This window comes from Bactrocera oleae, chromosome 3 (assembly GCF_042242935.1).
Source record: "Bactrocera oleae isolate idBacOlea1 chromosome 3, idBacOlea1, whole genome shotgun sequence".
NCBI lineage: Eukaryota > Metazoa > Arthropoda > Insecta > Diptera > Tephritidae > Bactrocera > Bactrocera oleae.
In genome coordinates this window covers 20,019,435-20,035,474 of record NC_091537.1, presented here as the reverse complement: position 1 = coordinate 20,035,474, position 16,040 = coordinate 20,019,435, and the positions used below count along the sequence as shown (strand labels likewise).

At 32.4% G+C, this 16,040-nt stretch overlaps 1 protein-coding gene across 1 annotated transcript; it reads left to right on the top strand.

Moving 5' to 3' along the window:
- Nucleotides 1-6,284: 6,284 nt before the first annotated feature.
- LOC106615630 (32 kDa beta-galactoside-binding lectin) lies at nucleotides 6,285-10,415 on the top strand. The gene is made up of 5 exons (XM_014231940.3): nucleotides 6,285-8,416; nucleotides 8,470-8,657; nucleotides 9,360-9,608; nucleotides 9,704-9,860; nucleotides 9,992-10,415. The coding sequence occupies exons 1-5, from the start codon at nucleotides 8,277-8,279 to the stop codon at nucleotides 10,257-10,259; spliced, it is 1,002 nt and encodes a 333-aa protein (XP_014087415.2). The 5' UTR covers nucleotides 6,285-8,276; the 3' UTR covers nucleotides 10,260-10,415.
- The last annotated feature ends 5,625 nt before the right edge of the window (nucleotides 10,416-16,040 follow it).

Sequence of the window (16,040 nt, the reverse complement as noted above, 5' to 3'; positions counted from 1 at the left end):
GTATTGTACAAAAACAACAAAATAACCAGTAATATTTTTAGGAAATTAAGTTAGAAAAAATGATAAGTCGCGCATGTGAGCTATTGTTTCATTAAGAAGCGAAAAAAATAAGGTTGGAAGATGGATATGGATAATTAAGTTTTGATAATTACTTTTTTCATTTTTCATCTCATAAGTTTTGCACACGGTCATCTGTCCTTTTACCTAACCTAGAAACCTTAGAGAGAGCACTGTAATCTGTAAACTAACTGTTAGTCGAATAATACAATAACACCATTCTTTTATAAGCTATGTAGTAGCAAAAGTACCTTGGGTAACATGTAAATAAAGGTAGTAATATATTTGATACATACGCTGGGTAATATGGGTCATGTATTGAAAAATAAAAGGTGAACTAAGCTAAGAAGTCTTATGAAAATCCACGTGAAACCACAGCTAACTTAACATTATTTCTTGTTTCTTCCCATTCGTATGTAAAATATTTCCAATTAGGAGGCGAAAATTGTAAGTAAAACAAAACTATTACACAGAGTATCACAATCGCCACTGATATTTATTTCTGGGGGGTATGGTGTATTTCCTTCCAATAACCATTAACTATTTCAACCATTGAACAATTTTTTTCAATTTGCAAAAAGATTATAAAATCGAAAAATTCTCATTCTGTTCAGAAAGGAAGCCTTTTTAAATTTCTCACCAAATTTATAGTAAATTTTTATACTCATCTTTCTTTCAAGGTGGTTAGGATGTATTTTCTTCTAACATATTTTTAATATTGATGTTATTTCGTAAATTCTTCTGATTTGAAAAAAAATCTCCAATTTTGGTGTCATCCCCCCGTGGATCCGTCACTGGTAAGACCCAAACTCCTATTTACTACCTTAAGCAAATGATGCTGTGCTTGGATCTTAAGTTTTCACCAACACCAAATAAGCTTTAAAGTCTTTCGCAAGCAAGGAAAACCTGCCACTATATTTATTTTCTTTTCAATTTCATTTTTCCTGATTTTGTTTTTAATATAAATTCTTGTTTTGTTTGGTTATGGACATTAATATACCTGTTTTACAAGAGAGTCTTGACGAATTTGCCTTACTTATCTAACTTTAGTATCATAATCTATCATTGAAACTTTTAAGGTACCTCACTTTATAAGTTCATAATTAAAACTTTCACGGAAAAGGAACAATCGATAGCCAATATGTATGAAAGAGACATCCAATATCTGACATATTTTTCTATTAGTAGAAGGAATACAATTGAGAAAGTAGGCACGATTTTTCAGGCACTCGAGGTTTTTGACATTGTACAAGTATTTTCGGTTTTTATAGGAATTAACAAATGTGTCTTAACGTTCTGAAGTTCGTAGCACGCTAGCCGATAAAATTGGTTTTAGGAAAACGGTTTTAGGAAAACGAGTTTTCAAGGTTAGAGAACTTTTAATAAAACTTTTATTAGCGGAATACAATTAATAATCAAAACTTTTATGGAAGAATGTTCAATATTATTAATCGGAATTGATCGAAAATAGACATGAGATTTATTTATTATTTGATTAATATTGGAATTGTCGTGGTTTTCGGGGTGGACAGATGAGCTAAGTAGGATTCGAACAAGAATGATTAATGTTTTGATACCTTAAACAGGGTAAATTAAGTTTGCCACGATGTTTGTAAAACCCAAAAGAAACGTCGGAGACCTTATAAAATATGGTATATACATATATAAATGATCAACGTGACGAGCCGAATAAATTTATTTATGTCTGTCTGTCTGTCCGTCAGTATATAAGCAAACTAGTCTTCCAGTTTTCGAGATATCGATCTAAAATTTCTCACATGTCCTTTTCTCACCTAAAAGCTACACATTGGTCGAAACCACCGATATCGAAACCCTAAAGCATATAACTATAATACAAACTGACCTGTCAAACTCAAGTCCTTGTAGGGAAAACTTTTATATTTATCAAGATATCTTCTCAAAATTATAATATGTAATATAACAAATGCACCTATGTAGGGTGTTATAGCTTCGGTGCAGTCGAAGTTTGCGTTTTTTTAAGCATTTACTAACAAAACAATATATATCTAGTTTTGAAGTACTTAGTCTACAAGAGCGTTATATCTATCTACTTATGTTATGTAGTAATATTGGCTCACTAGCAAACTAGCAAACAAATTCAGCATATTTTTTACCAAAAAGGGTATTTTCGTTTGTTGTGCACACTTTTCTTCCCGATTGCCTGACATTGAATGCCCACTTTATTAGTTCAAATAAATTGCACGCCACAATTCTACCGCATTGCTATGTGGCATAGTGTTTATTCAAAAGAAATGTACATGCTGATAACTCTTTCGAAATATATATAGTTGGTTAAACACACATACTTACATACTATATATGTACATTAGGCGACATAGTAAGTATTGCAAACTACTTAAGAAAAGCATATAGATGTATGTAAGTTTGTACAAAAGCGCACCAGGGCCACTATATAGATGTTAAGAAAGAAAGCTCGGAAAAACTTATCAATTTGAGTGACAACCGGAAATTAAAGTCAAAATAACATGATTGTTGAATTTGTAATTACTTAGATGTTATGTCACACCAATACACCAATGCATATAACTGTAGATATATGTACAAGTATGTATATACATATGTATGCTACATTTACTCGCCTCATATATACATTTGTGTGTGCATAGCTGCAATCTAGTATATCATCTTCTGGGAAAGATATATGCCATATATGTATCATACATTAGATATCTAATATTCAGGGCATTCTGATTTCGAAGTAAGGCGATTATTGACTTCAATAGCGTCAAAAATATAATTTGAACTAATTTAAAACTATTGTTTAACAAGTGCTATCACTTATTTTCAGAAATATTTGACAAAAATCAGTTCGCTCAGAGTGCTGGAATGAAATTACGTGATGACTATGTTTTTCACTTTTGTTATACACTTTTTTCATGCTTATCTTTATCTATCTATAATACGTCTCTATCATCTATAATACATTTACAAAAATGTGACGTCTACAGTGATCCTTTAAAGTTAATGCCTTTCTATTTTCACGAAGAAGAGCTAAATGACGGCAATGGAGGTGGAATATATTTATCGATTCGATTTTTAAGAGATCCAGTGCCTTTTTTCATCATTATCTTCTACATAATACAGGGTTGGTTAATAGTCATATAATAGTAGTTTCTATCAAACTGAAAATATTTTCACGGGAATGTCTCTACTGATTTCTCAGTCGCTCATTCTAAGAACCCACTTTTGAAGATATTAGTAGCAGGTCCATAACATACATTCTATTATACTAATTTTGATAATCCATTTCGGCATTCTTTGTTAGTAAATGTAAAATGTGTAAAATGGCAAATTAATTATTCAACAAATTTTTATATCCAGACTAGGGTATATTAAGTTTGCTACGAAGTTTGTAACAACCACAGGGAAACGTGAGAACCTATAAATTATATATAAATTATATTATAATGAACAGCGTGACGAGATGAGTCGATTTCGTCATGTCCGTCTTGCCAAAAAGCTGCTCATTTGTCAGTCTGTAGAATATATGTAGCTGCTATACAAAGTGAACGATCAAAAGTTAAGTTCTTTTGTGGAAAATTTTTGTATATATGAAGGCCTTTCAGGCTTCGTTGCAACTTTGTACTCAACTAACTTATTACAAAAAAACTTCGAGCACAAAATTTTTAACCGGACTTTTCCTTGTTTATCTTAATGAAGTATTATAAAATGTAGAACTGTTATTACACCACTAAAAACTAGTGTATCGGTTAACATGTAATGGAAAAACAACGAAAAATATTATTTTCTAACAACACTCTTTTTATAAATAATAATAGTTCCCGATTCTCTGACGCTTGCGTAGCTAAAAATATATTCCAACATCAAACTAACTTCACCAAAAACCTACTTTCCACCACTGCATTTATTATTATGCAGAATATTATTCAAATAAGTGCGTAAAACTGTGTCGTAACTTTCGAAATTTGTTCAAGGACGATGAACTTGTAACAAGACACTTGTATATATATACCATATACGAGTATGCCTATACTAACTAATATTAATGTTCAATGAATTACTGATGATTAACAAGAATTGACGAGCAACATTTATTGCAAATCAATTTACCAAAAACAACAATCACAAAAAATATTATGTAAATATATGCGACGTTGAAGCAAATGCTTGTAATAATTGATTTCGTGTACAAAAAAAGATTTTGCTCGATATGGAAGTACAGGCAGATTTTCTATTGATTTTTTAGAAAAAATTTAAGTTTTTCGCTCTTACATATATGGCTGCTTTAATAATAAAAGCAGATTAAAGAAATATTTTGAACACTATAAGTATCTTAAAGTCTCCCAAACTACTTGACTATGGAAATGTTGTTTTTTTAAACATGTGGTTTTCAAGAAGAAATAAAACGCAAATAATTTAATGTCATGTTCAATAATTTAGCTTTATTACTAAGATAAAGATTTACCATTATGTTTTAAAAATGTTTCTTTTGTCGCAGCTGGTTCAAATATACTCCAGCCGAGAGGCCCAATTTTCGATCACTTTTTGCAGCAATTGTGTTATGAGTCAATCGTCTCGGTTTTATCTGCGTAGACAAGTGACTTTACATAATTCCACAAAAATAGTCCAGTGGTACTAGATCGCACGATCTTAGAGGCCACGCCACAGGCACACGACATGAGATAATGCGCTCACCAAAAATTTCCTACAATAAATTGATTGTTTCGTTGGCTATATGGCATGTAGTGCCGTTTTGTTGGAATCAAAGCTCTTTCACATCAACATCCTCCAATTCAGGCTCGAGAAAGTTATTAATAATGGCTCTATAGCGTTCCTCACTGACTGTACCATAATGGCCGGTTTCATTTTTGAAGAAATATGGACCAATGATTCTCTCTGCCCGTAGAGTATACCAAACAGTAACTTTTTGATAATGTAACGGCGTCTCAACAAAAGCTTGTTGATGAACATCACCCCAAAGGCAACAATTTAATTATTAACATACCCATTCAACCAAGAGTGAGTTTCAACGCTGAGCAAAATTGCCTTGTAAAGTAGATGAGTACAGCTCCAATTATAGCGCGCGATGGCGAATGGACTCAATCGAGGCTTGAACGATACTCTACCTCACAGCAGCAATAGCGTCTTCGGCATCTCTGAGGATGCGCATTATCTACTAGAGTAAACGTGGTGCGAAACCGATCCGAGGTTGCTCGGATTATTGACTCTACTGGGCGATTATGTCGACCGAATATTGTACGCAGCGCATTCTATTTATTATATAATGGGAAACCAAACCATTGTCTTAAGCATTTTTGGGCAGAAATAATGAGACAACATCGCTCGATATCCATTTTCACGGACTATTTCTTACATTTTGGAAAAATATAGAAAATTGTTAGTACTTTTATATTTTCTGAATATTTTATGTTATCCGTATGATAATTTCGGGAAACTATTGACTAATCGTACATCATAATACATATTGTAGTATATATTTGGTTTGAAAGGCAATGACATGAAAGTGAATTTTCCCGAAACTGACACAAAAGTGGGGTAACAACTGAAGTAATGCATAAGCTGTGACTACTCCCACGCCTACAAAGGCGAATCCTTGATAGTTGCGCAAGCACTCAGGCAGTTAGGTGGCATGCGATAGCGGTAAACTTGGAGGTGAAGTGGCGGTTAATACAAAAAATAAAACAACAACGCTTGTTGGCCTTAAATACGAAAACATTTGCGAAGATTTGCAAACTTTTTTCAAACACACACGAATACATGAATTATAGAAAGTTCTGTTATGAAGGAGGTGAAAATGCAAAACTTCAGACAGGGAATCAATTTCATGTTTTCAAAGGCACGCAAGAGCAAATAGCGCAACAGCGGCAGCTATAAAGTGAGCAACAACAAATTGGAAAACTATAAGTACATAATAAATAAATATAGGGTGCTATGTTTTGAGGTGAAGGATTTTTTTATTTTATTTAACAACAATTTTTTCGAAGATTGTACCGCTGCTTTGAATAATAATCCATGCAAAATTTCGTGAAGCTATTTTCTCAAATATTGTACAATAATTGTCCATACAAGGACTTACTTTCGATCATTCAGTTTTTATGGCAGCTAAATGTTATAGTGTTAAGTTCCAATAATATAACTGCCAACATAACGGAATTTTGCGTAAAGACTGCTTTTTTTATTGAAAAGAAATTTTTGTTTAAGGTACAAGAAATAAAAATTAAATTATTTAGGCTCAGAATGTCAAGCACGTGGCAACAGCGACTGCATCATTTGAATCTCTATAGTCCACAACAGCTCTCTGACTTTATATCGGTAATTATTCACCCAATGTTGACGTCCAAAAGGTAAATCACAGCTGGTTTATCCGAATAGACGATACCTCTACAAAATTTATTTAACCGAGGCACAACATAAGGTCTAGATGGGCAATTTTTAAGTTTCGTTCCGATAATTTAATGACTTAAGGCTCGATATGTCTTGTTACAACGTCCTGCTGGAATTTTTTAGTACTAAGATAACAAATATTGAGTAGAGAATCAAACATTCACCAAGTATTACCATTGTAAAAGTTGGGACCAACAACGCATACCATATCTGAATAGGAAGGAAACGCGAGAATATTTTCGGATTGTTCGCACACCAAACTCACACAATGACCTATGATCAAACGAAAATTGACAAAGTAGCGGTTCTATTTTAAAAGGCTGTGACTCAAAAACTATTTGAGATATTGATTTAAAATACAATATTATTATCAAAAATATGAAAAAATCGATTTTTTTAATTCCACCCTAGGTGTGCCTCTAAATGCTATTTTAACGGTAAAAAAAGCATAAGTTTACCGCGAGAATTAAAAATAAATTTTCATGATATTTAAACCGAGTTCTGTCAGTTTCAATTTCCGTTTCAGTAAACTAAGCCTAGAAGTCCACCACATATGTTTATTTTGACAGCTGGTTTATAGCTATCAAAGAGGGCGAAGTTGTTGCGGAATATACTGCTAAGAGTAATGCATAAGACAATCTTTTTATGCTGTCGAACAACTGCAGTATAATTCAAACAGAGGTATTTGCTATTGGGAAATCTGCTGAGACCAGAAGTGTCTTGGAAAGCAGGCTGGAGGTTAGATCGGAAATATACAAAGTTCCTACTGGCACTCGATCGAAGCGACTATAGCAACATAATTGAAATACTCACTGGTCACAGTCTGTTGGCAGCACACGCCTGCAGAATGAAGCTGACAAATAGAGAAGACTGCAGGAAATGATTAGAGCAAAGCATCAGGGAAAAAATAAAGCATCGTTTATGCACTTGTCCCGCATTGGCAAGACTACGCTTTAAGCATTTGGGGGCTCCATGGTATGAGATACTAGAAGAGATATCGTTAGTGAGGCCGCAGAGGCTGTTGAAATTCACGTCAAATGCAGGCATGCTAATGGATCTCTACTCCTCAGGGACTTCGTAACGGAACTCCACCTGGTATCGCAAAGAACCAAAACTGGTCTAAGCGTGGCTTATTAGCCTCCAAGCCTAACCGAACCTACCTATCACTGTAAGCAATTGTATATTTCCAAAAACAACACCCTATATAAGCGCACGTGCATTAAAGTTTGTTGATAGAAAACTGAAAGTGTGGGGCGTAGATGTAACGGTATGTATGTATACCTATATATATATATAAGTACGAATGTCGTTTGTATGACAGCAGGAGTTCTTGGGGAAATCATTGTATTTTAATATAAATAACAAGCAAACAAAAAGCTGCTGAACACACGAGGACAATAAGTACATATGCATATGTAAGTCCATGACAGTTGTTGGAAAAGAGTTTCGAGGCGACACGGCACACAATTGCATACAAATTCGTAACAAATAATAATAATCGGAACAAACGAAAAACATCAGTCACTCCATTTTAATAGGCGCTCACAACAATTCGTTTGCGCATTTAATTCACTCGGCTGCCACACGTCAGGCAGGCGACTTACAAATCCTTTCGATTCCGAGTTGCACGCACTTGTGTTGCAAATTGTTATACAAATATAATTAGTTGTTGCATACCGTTATATAGTAAAAGTGTGTCTAAAAATATATGAATACCAAACTTACGAAAATTCCAACGTATAAAATTTAAATAAATTTATTGTCAACCGAAGTAAGTGGCAGTTGCCAGTTAACGCGTTAACAACGGTTGCATGTCGTCGTTAGACGATTGGAATCATTCATTTTGTGGCAGTCAAAGTGAAATGAACACTTGGAAAGGCAAATTGCTGACGGACGTGCCGTTCGGGCATGTGCTCATAGTGAGCGGGAAAGTGAAACCGAATCCAAATAAGTAAATATAAAAGTTGTATGGATTACCGCACTCCAAAATATTATTATTTTTAGAATTTGCTTGGATCTAACCGATAATATAAAGGGTCAAAATGAGAGCGAAACGGTTTATTTGAAGATTGAGGCGAATTTCAGAGAGAATCAAATAATACGTAGCATGTTCATGCCGGGTGAGGGTTGGCAGCAGGAAGAGATATCGAAGAACTGGAAAGCAGATGGACCAAAAAATCCGTTGATGCCTGGTAAGTTGAAATAAATATATATAGTACAGACACAAAGACATAGGGGAGAAAATTTGGCAAACCAACTTAACTCGACTTAGTGTTTATGCGCTCAAGCTTTGTATTGAAACTTTCTATGCAAATTTTAACATGATTTCTGCGAAAATCTATCACTTAAGCCACCGTCTGCTGCAAAACCATTATAAAATATATAATTTATCTATAGAAATTCCAATTTAATATAATTTAAGTAAAAACTGCCAAAGACAAATGAGTTGTTTCTTCAAAAGTTCACAGCTATATTGACAACAATTATACAATACAAAAAGGGCTGTCACCGCGGTAGCATAACCCAGACCACTGGCTTTTATACTTAGATATTTTCAACAACAACTTGCATTCTTTTCAAACCCAATCCTCTAACACCACTCCTCCGAACCGAAACAGCTCTTTTACTCAACTTTTGTGGTAGCCGCTAAAACAAAAATCTAGATTTTGATTGTGAACAAATCAATTATTTCTAAGTCAGGTCAATAATTAATTTCTTATGTGAATACTAAGCTTAGATAAATTTGGATTAATTAAATCATAAATATTTCGATTTATACAGCTTTTACTTGTAATATAACATTTAATTATTGCATACCTTTAGGATCGCAAAAACCATGTCAGGAAAATAAGGCAATGAAGTTCAATAAAAAAATCACTTGCCTTTACTTTCAGGTCAAACATTTACATTCCGCATAGCTGTGCTACAAAAATGTTTCGAAATCTACATAAACGACAATCTCTACGGCGCCTTTGAATTTGTAAAATTTCCCAAACCAATAAATTTCCTAATGGTTTATGGTGATTTTGAGAAAATTACACAATTCCACCAGCGCATGCTGTTTCCACTTGTGTTTCCGAGAAGCTTGATTTGCGCAGAGAAAATCGCCTTTCAGAGTGATGTGCCGAAGAAATACGAAGTTGGTAAGCTAAGAAGATAGGTTAAGGGCGAACAAAGTTTTAAATTAGTAAGTAAAAAGTTGAGAATATAGAGAAAATATAATTTCAAATAAAACCAGGTACCGTTGTTGCCATGGAGTGCATTGCTAAAGGTCCACCGAACACCGCATTCTCCATATGTTTTCAATGTAACGACACCGGACGGGTTGTGCTCAAGTTTCATGTCAACTTTGAGACCACTACAGTGTCGCGAACTTATGAGCGTTCTGATAATAGGTAAAACTTAAAAGATGTTTAATAATTATTTTTTTAATAATTTAAACTAAAATACATTAAATATTTTATAATTTTTTTTAATTTCAACGCAATTTTTTATCAACAACATTTTTTACATCACCAATATACAGCTTTTCTTCCGATGATGAGGAAACCGACGGCGAATTCCCATTTCAGCGTGGTAAGCTCTTCAAGATCGCTTTCGGTATCGGCGACAAGGCCTTTATCATTGCTGTGAATGGCCAATACTTTACCTATTACAATTATCCGGTGCGCACATTTTCCATTTCAACCTTGAAGTGTTTCACTAATAAAGTTGGTGATTTTGCGGTGAAAAATTTGGAATATCATTGCGATTCACCGTTATTGGCGCGTGTCGAAAAATTGTCGCTGATTTAATGGAATAAATGTTCTTATTTCCACATGAGGAATGAGCGGCACTAGGAACGTTACTAAAACAAAACATAGGCACTAGATTATTTGAATCACCAAAAAGTTGTAGAAGCTATGCTATTATATTGGCGAATTTGAAATAAAAACACCATTTGTGTTTCATTTTGGGTGTTTTTTTTAAATAATTTTTTAGGTTATAAAAGGTTTGCAGTTATAGGTATATACAAAATGGAATAAAAGGAATTTAACGTTGCAAAATCTGTTAAAACCTACCTGGAAACGCCTAAATGGGAAGTCCTACCCCATCCGCAATATCCCTCAGGTATTACATCGTCCGATTATTACTTGTTCCGTTTGATGGCACATGGTCTGGCTTAGAAGCAGTTCCACTCACAAGAAAACATCGAAAAATGGCTTGATTCTTGGATGGCATCACAATATGAACAGTTTTACCATAATGTTATTCGAACTTTACCAGAAAGATGAGAAGAAGGAGGCAATACTTCGAATAATTCATTTGTAACCATTTCCCTAATTCATTAAAAAAATAAAAACAAAACATTTACGAAAACTAATTTCGTGTGTAGCCGAACATTAAATTCTCTAGCAATTTATATAAATTTAAAGCGTTTAAACATTTCGAGATTTTACTTATCCACCAGGACTGATAGAGACAAGATTGTGTTTCGAAACCGTCATAATGAAACGAACTGTCAAACTTTCATGGTAATTGTAAATAAAGCCTTCCAGTTCTTTGTTTAATGACGTCATGAAAAACATTAACTATGGCTGAGCCGTAGCAATAATACGCTTCACAAGAGCATATTTTAAAGCAGAAAAGGGTATTAGATCCGTTGAATGACAGCTATATGCTTTAGTGGTCAGATCGTAACAATTTGCTCGGGGATCATAGAGTGGTTTTTGACAATAATCCATGCCGAATATTAAGAACTTGATTTTAAACGATCACCCTGTATGGCAGCTATAAGTTATAGTTTTCAGAACTGAACAATTTGTTCGAAGCTGTCTTAGACAATTATCTGTTCAAAATTTCATGCAGATAAAATTTCAATTAAAAAAATTGTCATACAAGGACTAAAGTTTCATCGATCAGATTGCATGTTAGCTATATCTTATGGTAGTCCGATATCGGCGGTTCCAATAGATAAGCAGCTTTTTGGAGAGAAAAGGACGTGTGCAAAATTTCAATCCATATCTCAAAAACTGTGGGACTATTTCACGTATATATGTTACAGACGGGTGGACATGGCAAAATCGACTCAGCTGATTACCGGATCATTAATATACCCTGTTCAGAGTATAAAAAGTAACGGGTCAAAACTATTTTAATGTCTTATGTAAAACTTTCGTAAACTTTTTTGAAGAACGCAGCCTAGTTGACAACTTATGACAGAATAAATACCCCGGTTTGCGAAGACCCGACTGTCGAGTTGTTTAGATATGATTATCGCGATTATTGAATAACACCCTAAATGAATGTAATATTTAATTTGTACTGCAAATAAATACTGCTATTATATGATATACTTATTTTAGTTATGAAGTAAAAAAAGTTATTTACTACAAAAGTAAATTATGTACGAGTATACTATATTATTGGGAAAAAACGCCTTAACTTTACTAAAAAAGTATTGGTTTGAGTTCTCAACTAAAATTAATTATAACTCGTAACGAATGGTTCGGGAAACGAGCTGTTTCGCCGAGTCTTATGGCACAAACAGTCACCAACGCAAAACCGTGGACCGAATCAGCTGATACGACCTATCTTATGAGATCGCAATGTAAACAACATTCACCACCGCTTTTACCGTCCGCTTCAACAGACCGTACGGTAGGATATCCGCGAAAATTGGATTTTTTCTTGCAACGCAGGGTTGTCAATCTCGATATTTTGTAGTAATTAACAAATAAACTTGAATATATTTGAAATATTCTTAAAATAACTCAAAATCACAGTCGAATACATTCATTTATAAATACAAGGTTTTAAGCTTTTACATTATGAAAAATTATAACTAAAAAACTAAATGTGTGAAAAATCCTGTATACAAAAAGAACAATGACAACATTGGTGAAATGAAAAGAAAAGAGAACAACTGATTTCTGCGTTACAACTACGGGCATAACTCTTGACAAATTTGGTTTGATACGGGCGGTAAGTACGGAAGGGAGGAATGTCGGTGACTGTTTGTGCTATTGTGGTCCGACTTTAAGAGAGAGAGTAACTTGATGGATGATTGGGTTTGAAAAAACACAGGTCCTTGGGTACCTTTTGTTGTTTTAGAAGCATAAGACATTTCCCAAATATTTCGTAAAAAACTGTCGAGGTAACAGTTCTTATTGGATTGCCTATATATACCGAACCGATTATTAATAATAACCCAACAACTATCCTACTAGCGCTCAAGCGACGCGACGGGCGCAATCCGCATACTTCCGGAAATAGCCCAGTCATGAAAGGCAAGAGAGTTTGTTTTTAACGCCGAGGTCTAAAACTGCTTAGCTACAGAAACAAAATTTCAACAGCTAAGATGTAAATTACGTTATAACAAATTTTTACGATTTTATAAAGAGAAAGCATATAGTCTTTTAATTTTGAAAAGTGAGTCAGATAAACCAAATGTGCAGGAATGAGAATTAAAAGCATAACATATGCGGAAAGCATCATTTAGTTCAAAATTACATAAGATTTTAGCAATAAGGGTCTAAACTACTTCAAAACGTAAGCCGGGATATCAAATTTAACTTCAGACTAGAGAAAAGAACAGCAAACTGTTCCATTCAGGAATTTCACAAAGAGTATTATGTCAAGTATTTTTCTACGCCTATTGAGTGTGGGTAGACTTCGAAGTTTTAAATTACTAGTGTATGGAGGAAGACTTAACCTAAAATCTCATCAAAAATGTTAAAATCGACCCCAACGTTTAACGAAACTAAGAACACTTTTCACTTTTAAATACCGTAGTATTAATATGAAGACTAAAACTAAGCTTAGGCTCCATAGTAACTCCCAAATCAACAAAGTTAAAAACTTAATGTGACTTGGCGTGACAATGTTATCATATACATATTGGCGGCTGACTTCAGCTTTTATTTTTTTATATTTTTTAAAAATGTAATGGCTTAGTCTTTAAAGCGAATATTTCATATTAAAATCTGAGTCATCGGTTGTGAACCTGTAACATAATATGCATCGCAACTGTGCCACGCTCCAACCAAATAAGTAACTATACAAAAGCGCCATTAAACAAAACTATATAATTAAGAAAAAATCCACTTCAATACTTTTTTGTATTTTTATTTCTTTTGTCAAGTTTTTTGTTTGGCATAATAACCTAAATATTTCTACCACCATACATAAATATTATAGTTTATATTAAATATTATGCATTTACTGGTATGTATGTATGCTAATTTTAACTAAAATGTTGCCATTAGGTGTGTTCCCTGTATACCAAAGGTCCACTATTAGTTATGCATTTATGTATGTATTTGTTGTTATGTATAATTAATTGATATTCATGACCGCTGTTGTCACGTGATAATTGCTAATTTCGTTTAAACGTCACTATTATATAACTGTCAAATATTTAATTTTATTTTTGGTAATTTTTAATCAAATTTTTTTTTTTTAATTTTTAGGTATGAAAACTATTCATAATTTGTTAAATACTTTAAATTTGTATGAATATTTTTTAATTTTTATTTTTAATTTGCTTATATCATAACGGTCCCTTGAAATATGTCACATATGACAAATAATTTTGTTTGTTGTAGTTTTTGTTGTGATTAGACATATTTTGATATTTGTGTGTATGTATGTATATTTGGTTTTTAAGTACAATTGTATATACTTGTTTGTTTGTATGTATGTATATGTAATAATTTTTTATTTATTTTAATTTTTTGTGTTTTCATATTGATTATTTTGAGTCGCCGTTAAAAACATATTCATATTCTATGGATGTATGTATGTATGTATAATATTTACATTTATGCATTTGTATGTATGTATACTCGTTAATGCAAGTATGAAAATATTTCTTCTATTTATTTTCTTTTATTTTTTTATAATTTATATATTTTTTTTTGGAATTTTTTTTTTTAGATTAGTTCAAATATTTATTTCGAATAAAGTATATTGGAGAATATACATATTTGTTGTTGTTGTTGTAGCTTATTTTTATTTATTTTGTATGTCTTGAGATTTTTTTTTGTGTTTGATAGCAATATCACATCAACTTTCATATTTTGCCATAAATATTTTTTCCACCGAGTTTTGGACTGAAAATGAACTCGGTGTCTTTGAATTCAAACAGGGACGGTAAAATTTACTTACAATAAAATCATTATTACTGCTTTAAATTTCAAGTTGGCTTCTTGTATGTATGTATGCACAAGTTTTGTAAACATTTTCAACTTTATACACTGGGGGGTTACAATAAAGTTAACGTCAAAATTTTATCGTTTTTATAAAAGGAAGTCATTTTTGGCCTTTTCATTTTGGTTTAATTAAATTTTCCATAACTTAACACATATAAGTATTGAAAACACCAAAATTTTACAACAAACATATTCATGCATGTATATATGTATATAGTTTATAGTTTTAGTTATTTAAGGAGTTTTACTTCAACGTAATTGCATTGAATGGCTCGGTATGAGTACAAAATGTATTCAGGTGATTTAATGTATATAAATATTAACGTTGGCATATATATTTTCAAATTACAACTAAAGCTAAACTAAACTAAATTAAAAAAAAAAAAAAATTAAATTTGCAAAAAAGCAACAAAAAATTGGCATTTAGCTGTCAAATAGCTGGCTGCTAGTTACAATTTGTGTTTTGAGTACAATGCAATTCAAGTAATATGGTTTTCAAGTAAATGTAAGCTATGTTTTGGTTTCACTTTTATTAAGTTACGCTAAGTCAAGTTAAGTTAAGTTGAGAACGAACGGCTTTATGGAAGGTAATGAGAGTTAGTTTTATACTAAAATTACTAACAACTACAATAGTTATAAAATTGTTGGCTTTAAATAACTAGCCGCTACTGTAGTGATTAAAAATGCGTTGCATACTTTTAGGCATTTAATTTTTTTTAAGTATTTAAGTTATGTTTTTTATAAAAACAAGTTACGCTACCTTAAGCAAAGAAATTGCTACTCTTTGCGCTTGTGAAAATCAAAAAAAAAAATTGTGTGCATATCTCAAAATGCTCAAGTTTTATAGAAAGTGTGTGATGTGTGATATAATTCAATTGCATAAAATAAAGGTTCAATCGATAGTTGGCATTAGTTTTGAGGTTAAATTTCGCCCGTCTAAATACCATTTTCCTTTCGAATGTAAATATTTTTTGTAAATTCAGAATATACAATTATTTTACTACTTAAGTAAAAAAAAAAAACTCTCCAAAAAGCTCAAGTCTACATATGCAGGTTTTGTTTAAAAATATTTGGTATATTTGACAGACAGTAAATATAGATGAAAACCCAAATTGTACAACTTTTTCCATTATAGAGACAAACTAACTCTACAAAACTTACAAAGAGTCTCCAAAAAGACTGAAATGTAGTTTGTTGTTCGTTATTATTATTATTTTAAACTTTTAATATGATTGAATAATTCAAAAGAAATAAATTTAGTGTTAAAAGGCGAAAAAAAAACTCTACAAAAATTAGAAAGCTTAAGATTAAGTATTATTTAGATATACCAAGTCGAGCAGAATAAAACACTTTGCAATAACTACTGAACAATTGAAAAAAAAA

Bases quoted from the DNA above. Each gene is read 5' to 3' on its own strand.
- LOC106615630 (XM_014231940.3), top strand. From the start codon at position 8,277: ATGTCGTCGTTAGACGATTGGAATCATTCATTTTGTGGCAGTCAAAGT. The intron at 8,417-8,469 runs GTAAATATAAAA...TATTATTTTTAG, and splicing joins GTGAAACCGAATCCAAATAA to AATTTGCTTGGATCTAACCG. The intron at 8,658-9,359 runs GTAAGTTGAAAT...CTTTACTTTCAG, and splicing joins AAAAAATCCGTTGATGCCTG to GTCAAACATTTACATTCCGC.